The sequence below is a fragment of the Globicephala melas genome, chromosome 15 (genome assembly GCF_963455315.2).
Source record: "Globicephala melas chromosome 15, mGloMel1.2, whole genome shotgun sequence".
Classification (NCBI taxonomy): Eukaryota; Metazoa; Chordata; class Mammalia; order Artiodactyla; family Delphinidae; genus Globicephala; species Globicephala melas.
This window is the reverse complement of record NC_083328.1, coordinates 37,685,778-37,695,133: the sequence shown is the minus strand read 5'-3', so window position 1 is coordinate 37,695,133 and position 9,356 is coordinate 37,685,778. Positions and strand designations below refer to the sequence as shown.

Genomic DNA, 9,356 nt, shown 5'->3' with positions numbered 1-9,356 from the left:
TGGCCTGTCTTGAGTATCTGTGTCCACTTCTGGAATGGTCCTGGCTGATCAGATGAACTTCCGCTAGGACCCAGCTGGGCCCCAGCTGGGCCCCAGCTGAGAAGTGGGCTCCAGACTGTTAAGTCTGGACAGTTTGGGGATCAACATGGAGTCTAGTACCCTGGGAGGTGGGGCTGGGAGCAGCTCTGGCCGTGAGGACATTAGGGGCGGGAGTTTTCTGGTGGGCCCTTTCCCAGGCCCCGCCTCATTCACCCGGGTCCTCCCAGGAGGGACAGCCAGTGGAGAGGAGTCCTGCCAACAGCAGGCAGATGCAGCCCTCCTTGGGTACCTGCCAGGGGAGTGAGGAGTGGGGGCTGGGGGGTGATGCTTCTAGAAAGGGGGAGTGAGTGCATGTGACCCTCTTTCTGAGCCGGTGGCCGTCAGTGGGCAGGACAGAGGTTTGGGGGTGCAGACCCATTCAGCCTCCTGTTTGGAGAAGAGGGAAGGGTACTGCAGGCAAGTCTTGGCCAGAAAAGGAGGCTTGCTCCGCCGTGTGTGCTGGGCTCTGCTGCCGGCTCTCTGCTGCAGCCCTCCCCGAGCTAAGTTCTGTCCCCTCTCGGGCTGGGCTGCAGCCCTCCCCAGGCTGGCTCTGTTCTCCAAGGTCCCCCTGTCCCAGGGCTCAGCCCAGAGGCCCTGGCTCAGGCGGAGGGGCTGTCAGGGGCCAGAGCCCTGCCCTGACGGATGAGTGCTGACGGCCCCACTCCCTGCGTCCTCGGCCGCTGACACCCCATCACACTGCTGCGGGGACCCCGGGAGACCTGGCTGCCTCTGCGCACCCCCGCGGCAGCCTGCAGGCGACGGGGGCGGGGACGGTGCCAGGAGCCCCTCATTCGGCAGCACACCTGCGTCTCCACTCTCGGCTCCGCCGCGACGCTACCCGTCCCTGCCCTGCTCTGGTGGCGCCACTGGTGTCACCGGCCACGGCTCCATCCAGGAGTTGTCGGCGCGGCGGAGACTGCTGAGCGGGTCCCGGGCGCGCGAGGCCGGTGAGTGCGCGGAGGGGGCGACTGTGGGCAGGGAAGTGGGAGAGACGGGGGGGTGCACCTGAGGTGGCCGGTGGGAGACCGCTTCCGGCGCTCGCGCCCCCACCCCCACCGCGAGCCCGGGTCGGAGGTCGCTGCGCCCCCCGGAGCCCGGCGCCGTGGCGCACGCGCGGCCGCTCCCGCCGCCAACTTCTGTAGGTGCGAGTCGGCGTCGGGGGGACGCGGTCCGTGGCGGAGGCTTCGGGGACTCGCTGCCTAGTGAGTGACCGCAGACCGCGTGGGGGCCGCTCCTCAGTTTCCCAGGCCGGAGTCCGAGTTGCGCCCCGAGAGCTTGTGCGGGTCCCGCGGGGTGCGGGGTCGCGGCAGGCGCCGGGCGGGGAGGGGCGCCGGGCGGGGCGGGAAGTTCCCGCGGGGTCCCGGGGCCACGCGCTGACTTATCGGGGCGCCGCAGGTTCTGCTCCGTCCGGGGCGCAGGTACGGCGGGCACGGGGCGGCGGCGGGTCGGAAGTTTGGGGGCTGCGCGGGGCCCGGCAGGGCGTGAGGGGCGCCGGGGTGGCGGGACGCCAAGCTTGTCGGGGCGCGGGCGGGGCAACCCCAGTCCCCACGTCCCCCACTTAGCGGCGTCCAGGCTCGGCGCACCGGGACCATCAGGGCGCAGCAGCCCCATCCTTGTAGGAGGGCGCCCTCCGGGCTCGGCTGTGGAGGGAAGCGGGGAGGGAGTTGGGGTCTCGACTTCAGCCGAGGAGGAGCCTGGTCACCTCCTCTGCACCACGTCCTGTGGGGCGCTCCCAAGTCCCAAGGGCGCCAGCCGGGATGGGTGAGCTATAATCAATCCCCTGGTGGCTGGTGGTGGCTCCAAGCACTGGGTGCCCCCTCTCCCACCCTGGGGTGAGGCCTCCTGCGCCTGGCCTGCCACCAGTTCTGCCCCAGACAGGGAAAGGTTAGTGGGACCAGGTGTCTGCGCAGGCACACTGCGGGTGCAGGCCGCCCTGGGCACACGCACCCAGTCACGGGTTGGGACACATGTGCGGATGAATGTGCCTTTGGGGGTGTGTGCTGCTGTCTGGGGGTGTCTTCTGCTTGTGCACAAGCACGCTGGGCAGGTGCCAGGTGTTCTCTGGGCCCCTGTGGGGTCAGCAGGTGCTGAGATGGCTCCCAACCAAGCCCCCCCACCCCAAGCCAGGTGACTGATCTGAAGCGGGAGCACAGGAGGGGCCCCTCGCCCCCTTAGTCCAGAGGCCTAGGAGGAGCCCCCCCAGTTCAGGGGTCTGGCTGGGAAGTGGGGTGGGTGGTGGCACGAGGCGGCACAGCTGTGTGGCTCCCAGGGCTGGGTGATCGATGGCCCCAGCACAGCCGCCTCCGTCTCCAGAGCACACACACCCATTTGTCATCTGTATCTTGGGGGGGTGAGGGGCAGGGATGGGGCCTGCCTCTGCACCCACCACCAAGTCCAGGGAGTGTCTGCAGCCCCTAAGGGAGCCCCAGTTCCTCTCCTGGGCACAGCCGCCTCCTCCCAACCATGCACTCCTCTTGGAGCCCTGTCCCCTCCCCGATGTGGACATCCCTGCACAAGCTAGTCACTTAGCCTCTGCTCACCCTGCCCTCCACACTCTAGCCATGGCCATGCCAACCCCACCTCCACAGGGCCCATCTGGACAGGCAGCCCTCTCCACCCCTGTGGCTGTTTCCATAATGGGGGTGCCCATCCAGTGTTTGGGGGCAGCAGACATGACTGCCTGCCATGTACAGAGCCCGAAGGCCAGTGGGGAGGACGGCCTGCTCCCAAAGGCTGCCCAGCTACCCCAGCCCTGCCCTGCTCAGTGCCCTGGCCGTCCCTGAACCCCGGGAGCAGGGCAAGTGTACATGTGTCTACATCCGTGAGTGACTGTGACCCTGTGTGTCCTCGGGTGTGCGTGTGTGTGTGTGCATGCGCCCTGTGCCTGTTCACACCCCGGCCGTGCCGAGTGCATTCATGTGTACAGTGACCCTGTCCACTCTGAGTGGAGTGTGAGCCTCGTGTGCCTGGGCCCCTTGCATTTTGGTGGCCGCCCTGCTCTCTGTTCCGAGTCAGCCCAGCCGTGCAGAGGTGGTCCCTCCAGGCGCTGAGTGAGGAGGGCTCAGCGGGAGCTGTACGCTTGTGTGCACACACTCGCTGAGCACCTGGCTGAGGCGCACACTGGGGCGGTGGACAGCCCAGGTGGCAGCCCAGATGGAGTGCAGAGCGGCTTCTGAGCAAGCGTGCGGGGGCATGGGGAGAGGAGGGTCTTGGCCAAGCTCGGCCGCTGCAGGCTCGGCTGCCGACCTGCCGGCAGCCACCCAGATGGAGCCAGGCTGAGCAGGTGGCTGTGCCGTGAGGCCATGCTGGACATCCACGCCCCCCAGCCTGGCCTGGCCCATGCAAGGCTGGCCCCCTCAGAGACCACAGTGCCCACCCGACGCCCTGCAGAGCAGGGACACTGTGTAAACAGGCGCTCAGAACCTCTGCTGGTTTCTCATCTCACGGCTCTTATCCTGGCTTTCCCGCGGGCAGGAAAGTCTCTGGAGGGGTTAAGACAAGGAAGGGCCGTGTCCCCAGGAGTGAGTCTGGTCATACTTGGCTTCCTCCAGTCACTCACCCAGTGCCCGTGGGGTAGACGGAGACCCGGGCTCTGCTGGTGTGGGGGAGATGGGCGTGGGTGGAATCACACCAGAAATGGGCCTGCTGGGGACTGGCCAGGCCTGAGGGGAGAGATGCGTGTAGGGTCAACCAATAAAGTACAGGACTTAAGCTTTAATTTCGGATGAACAACAAATAATTTTTTTAGTGCACATTCCAAATATTGGCTAGGTCATACTTATACTAAAAAAGTATTTCCCGTTTACCCGAGTCCCATTTACCTGGGCATCCTGCATTTTTTCTGCCGTGTGTCTGCTGACCCTACAGAGAGTGAGGCAGGGAGGCCACTTCTGCTGGCAGAGGCCAGGGAGGGGGAGGGGGAGGGGGCGGGCGCCGGTGCCTGGATGCTTAGCCTTGAGCTGTGACGGAGGGGAGGGGGCATCGGCCGGGGCGGCTGGCAATGACCGAGGCCCTGTCCGCAGGTGGCCATGGGGCCGGGGCTTGCCCGTTAGCAGCTGCCATGTCCGGAGAGGCAGGCTCATGCCGCCTGGGCCCCGGGGCACGGGCCCGGGCGAGGAAGCCTAAGAAGCCACACTATATCCCACGGCCCTGGGGCAAACCCTACAACTACAAGTGCTTCCAGTGCCCTTTCACCTGCCTGGAGAAGTCCCACCTCTACAACCACATGAAGTACAGCCTCTGTAAGGACTCCCTCTCCCTCCTGCTGGACTCCCCCGACTGGGCCTGCCGCCGGGCATCGGCCGCGTCCCGGCCACGTGCACCCACGCCAGGCCACCCCGCGGATTCCTCGGACCCCATGGACCCCAGCGGCCGGCCCCAAGGAGCGCTGGACGCTCCCGCCACGCCCGACCACATGGTCACCGATGTCCTCTCCCTGCGCCGCTGGGTTGGGGGCCCCAGGCCAGGGGCCGAGGGGTCCCCAGAGACACTGCTCCCTGAGGCCAGGGACTCCCAGAAGGGTGCAAGCCTCGGTGGCCTCCTGGCCGAGTCGTGGAAGCCGGGGAGGGGTGGGGGCCCAAGGAGCACGTCCGGGGTGGACGTGCCTGCCACGGGCCCTGAGAGCAGTGTCCCCTGCTACCCCCCACCCACCCCCGGGGAGTTCCCTGAGGCCCAGAGCCTCCACCTGTCCCTGCTGGGCGTCAACTACCCTCTCGGCCCGGGCCTCTTTTCCTACCTGGGGCCCTCCCTGGCCGCTGCCGCCCACGTGCCCTTCCTGGCCTCAGCCAGCCCCCTACTGCCCCCGGCCACTGCCTTCCCTGCCCCACAGCCCCCAGAGCGCCCGGCCCTGGTCCCTCGCCTGTACTACCCCCTGCTCCTGGAGCACAGCCTGGGGCTACCGGCAGGCAAGACTGCCCTTGCCAAGCCCTCCGCCCCCCCCAAAGGGCCCCCCGAGACTCTGGTCCCTGGGCTGCTGAAGTTGCCAGTGCCTGGGCTGGGTGGGCCCTGGCCCCGTGGTGCTCTCAGGGACCCGGGGAAGGAGGGGGGGCTGGAGCGGGCTGCCCAGAGCGACCCCAAGAGGAAGCTGGCCCTGGGAGGCAGGCCAGAAGCCCCACAGGACCCCTGCAGCAGGATGAAATTCAGTTCCCAGAGCAGGTGGGTGTCAGGGGCCCCAGTCGTGGGGGTGTTAGGAGAGGTGGGAAGAGGGCTGGGGGGGAGGGTGGCTGGGCCCCCAGCTGGAGCTCAGTCACCAGGAATAGGGGCTTCAGGCCGCAGAGGGGAGACTGAGACCAGAGAGCCAAACTGTCCTTCCTTCTGGGGTTCCGAGGCCCTAGGCCAGGGCGCCAGGCTGGACAGGGGCGTGAAGGGGGTGGGGCACTGTGTGCGCAGCACAGCTTCCTGACTGGCTTCTGCCCCCCAGCCTGAGGACCAGCCCCTCCGTGATGCTGTGGCCTAAGGACAAGGAGCTAAGTGACCTTGAGAGCCCTGGTCCTGCGGCCCCCCTGCCCCAGCAACCGCTGGGCCTGTTGCTGGGGGGCCCTGGGCACGTGGGCGAGGACCTGACTCGGGCCCTTGGTGACTGTGCCAGGGTGGAACAGCGCCTGGGCCAGTTGGCGCCTGCTGGGGGCCTGGCCCCGCGGCCTCTGCGGGAGCAGCTGGGGAAGATCCGCCAGGAGCTGCTCACCATCCACCAGGCGCTGGAGCGGGCCGTGCGGCCACCTGACACTCCCCTCGACCTCTCTGTGAAACGGGCACCCACCAAGGGGCATGAGGTGCCCCCAGGGCTCTGGGGGCAGCCGGAGCTGGGCCCCATGCTGGTCCGGGGGACCCCCAAGCCACCCGGCATGCTGGCAGCCCAGCCTCTGTCCAGCCACACCACCAAGTGTGAGGCTGACTCCAGTGTCCCTCCACCGGGTCTTCCCCTCCAGGCCCCAGAGGACCCTGTCCTTCCTGGCAGCTGGGGCACCCGTGGTGGGCCTGGGGGCTCCTGGCCCCCTGAGGCTGTCCCTGGCTTGCAGAACCCCACGGGTGCCGAGGTCTGACCACAGCCCCTGCTGCCATCTCTGTCCTTAACAGACAGGGGCCCTTCTCCAACCCCATGCCTGCTGCCTGGCCCCACACCTGCCCCAGCATGCCCGTGGACAGACCCCACCCGCCATGGCCACACCCGTCTCTGTGGCCACACAAGTACAGCAGAGGGTCATGGCTCTTTAGTGATCACAGTTGTGGACATTAAAATGGAAACCACCTTCACACCCCGTCTGGGCCTCCTTCATCCCTCGCTGGTCTAGCGTCACCTTCTGCAGAGATGTCCCCAGACTGAGCGTCAGGGGGGCAGTGTCCAGACCTCCTCTTGTGGACTGGGCCCTCCCTGGGGGGCCGGAGTCTGGGAAGAGAGTGGGGAGCTTTCTATGGGGGGGGCAGAGTGGGGCGGGGGGAGGCAGGTAGGTGTGCACGGTCTCAGCCCTGGTCAGGCCTGTGTTTCTGCACATGGGCTGTGGGCAGGGACCCCTGGACATGCTTCAGCCCCCATCTGGCAGGACAGGCCTAATGTCAGATTCATGCAGGAGGCCGCTCCCTCTGTGGTTCAACGGTGCCCCCACATTCTGTGGCCCAGGGCTGTTCGCCCAGCGTGGCCTCCGCTGGGCCCCTGCCAGCCCCTGCAGCCACGATAGGCATCGGTGGCCTTCACAGCTCGCTGCCTCCCTCCCAGCGCGACCAGACTTGGCTTTTCCCACAGGCGGGGGTGGGGGGTGGGGGGCAGGCGGGGAGGGGTGCCCGGGGGACCCTCGGACCCAGCGAATCACTTCTGTTCCTGGGAGCTGGCCGCACCTCCACGCCCACCCAGCAATGGCCCCAGGGAGGGCAGTTCCTGCCTGTGCCTGGCTCCCCACGCTGGGCCAGCCGGGCTGGGGCCAGTCGGATCAGGACCTGCGGCCGCCCCATTAACCGCACCGGTAGCAGATAGCATCGCCGCCCGCCCCTCCGCAGTGTCCAGAGCTGGGGTGCAGGCGGTCAGGTAGGGAGTGCTGTGGGTCACAGACACGGCTGACCCCCACCTTCCAGGGGCTTCCTGGAGGGGCTGTGGGCTGAGTCAGGCAGTGTCTGGAGAATCCCCAGGTCCTGAGTCTGAGGGAGACCCACCCCACCTTGACCTCCCGTTAGCACCCCTACCTGGCTACCGCACCCCGACTTCTTATCACCCAATGGACAGACATAAGCCTGACCCTGCTGGCAGGCTGGTGCAGGAACAGGATCAGAGAGACAGGACCCAACCTGTCTAGTCTGTGGGGGTGCAAGATGCAGCCCCTGGAGGCCCCCGCCCTGGACTCTGGTGAGTGACCCAGCCAGCAGGTTGGGGGCACAGCCCCTTCCCCCAGGTCCTGAGATTTCAGTCCTGCTGGAGGACGGAGGCGGTGCTGTCTCCTGAGACAGCAGGTGGTGGAGGCCCTGGGCCCCCTGGGGAGGGTGGGCTGAGAGGACCGTGAGTGCAACCAGCTGTGCAGGGGCAGCGTGAACAATGTCCCAGAGGCCAGAGTAAAGGCCCCGAGGCAGGAATGTGGCAGCACTGGAAGGTACGTGGTGGGGTCAGCAGCTGAGTGATTGGACTCCTTAGAGCTTCCTTGGGTGCTGCTCAAAGGTGGCCCAGCCAGAGCTCTGCCTCCCTGCCCCCCTTCCCCCCTTCCCCCCCTCCTCTGCCAGGTGGCTCCTCCCACCCCCTCAGGCTCTGGTTTCCAACAACAGAGCATGAGCCCCCCCAGGTAGGAGACCCCTCCCCACAGCCAGAGAGGCCTAGGAAAGGACTCCTGCTTCACCCCTCAGGAGTTGGAAGTCTCCAAGGGCTGTGTGGGGCAATGGGCAGGGGCTTGGGCTGCCCCCAACAAGGGCCACTTTCCCTGTCTGGAGAAAAGGTTCTATGGGCGGAGGCGTTTGAGAAACACTGCTCATCTGTCACCCCTCCCCCCACCTCGGACACCTAGACGCCCCTGAGCTCATTCCGGCCTCAGAACAAAACCCACAGCAGCCCTCCTGGGTCATGTGTCTCCCAGAATTGTGTTCAGGGACCGCACAAAATAGTGCGGGAAAATAGGGCCCAGAAGCACGGCTGGAAGTCGGGACCTGGTGGAACAGAGTCAAATTTGTAAAACAGGAGGAACCAGCACCGCCGGGAAGTGTGCAGGGGGTCCACTGTCACACTGCTTGGCACATGGTGGGGTGTCGTTTCTTTTGCAGCCCCAAACTTGGCCCAGTTGGAGGACTGGCTCAGAGAGGCTGAGGCTGTGATGTCCGCCTACCGGCCAGCTCTCTGGCCTCCTACCCTGACCTCCTGGGCCTCCCCCACCAGCGGGTCAGCCACGTCCCAGGGACCACGCCTCACACTGGACCTGCCTGGAGACCCCACTCACTCCTGGTGGCCCCGGCTGCTTGGGTGGATCCCAGTGCCCGCAGGGGCTGGGGCCTGCACTGCTCCCCAGATGGCCTGCTCTTCCTGACGGCTGGGACTGCACCCTGCATCCACGTGCTGGACCTCTAGGGACGCTCCATCTGCCACCTGCCCTGCCTTGTGCCAGGGGCCAGGGCCTTCGTGACGGAGGACGTGGCTGTGACAGCTGCTGGGCTCGTGGTGATCAGTGACCTGGTCCACAGGGCTGTCCGTGTGCTGCGGCACACCGTCCGAGCCCCTCAAGGCCGCTGGGTGACAGTGGGCACGTTCTTGGCCCCCAGGGGGCTAGCTGTGGACACCCTTGACCACCTCTTGGTGACAGACTACATGCCCGGGGCTGTGCACAGCTTCACACTAGGCCCTGCCTTGGAGCCACTAGCCCCCGCCTCCATGCTGGGCCTGGAGGGCCCCTGCTGGGTGGGTCTGGGGCCTGATGGGGGCCTGGCTGTGAGCAAGGAGTTTGGGGACGTGTGGCTGTTTGGCAGTGCCCGCCAGCCCCTGTGCTCCCTGGGGGACCTGACTGGGCACCACTTTGGCAGCCCAGCAGGCGTGTGCACCGACGCAGCGGGCAGTGTCATTGTGGCGGACGAGCAGCGGCACCAGGTGACCCTGTTCCCCTGGGCCAGGGCGCCCATCTGCCTGGTGTCCGAGGGGCTGAGGTGGCCCCTGGGTGTGGCCTGTGCGCCCCAGGGCCAGCTCATGGTGGCGGATGCAGAGGACGGCTACATCAAAGTGTACCAGTCCTACTTGGAATTCGCCTGATCCGGTGGGCTTGAACGGGAGCAGCCCCTCACTGTGCATGGGTCCAGCCCCCGGAGTTTGGACCATGACAGGA

The 9,356-nt window shown here is 66.8% G+C and overlaps 2 protein-coding genes across 4 annotated transcripts; both read left to right on the top strand.

Annotated features, from left to right (window-relative positions):
• Positions 1-407: 407 nt before the first annotated feature.
• PRR35 (proline rich 35) lies at positions 408-6,300 on the top strand. 3 transcript variants are annotated; one of them, XM_030872638.2, is made up of 3 exons: positions 408-1,025; positions 4,101-5,232; positions 5,498-6,300. In XM_030872638.2, exons 2-3 carry the CDS (start codon positions 4,139-4,141, stop codon positions 6,117-6,119), a joined length of 1,716 nt encoding a protein of 571 aa, XP_030728498.1. In that variant the 5' UTR covers positions 408-1,025; positions 4,101-4,138; the 3' UTR covers positions 6,120-6,300. The 3 variants fall into 3 exon arrangements, with proteins under 3 accessions (XP_030728498.1, XP_060141105.1, XP_060141106.1); XM_060285122.1 differs by lacking the exon at positions 408-1,025 and adding an exon at positions 1,191-1,280; XM_060285123.1 differs by lacking the exon at positions 408-1,025 and adding an exon at positions 1,475-1,496.
• A 2,581-nt stretch (positions 6,301-8,881) lies between these two features.
• NHLRC4 (NHL repeat containing 4) lies at positions 8,882-9,283 on the top strand. Its single transcript, XM_030872148.1, has one exon. The coding sequence runs from the start codon at positions 8,912-8,914 to the stop codon at positions 9,281-9,283; it is 372 nt and encodes a 123-aa protein (XP_030728008.1). The 5' UTR covers positions 8,882-8,911.
• Positions 9,284-9,356: the final 73 nt, after the last annotated feature.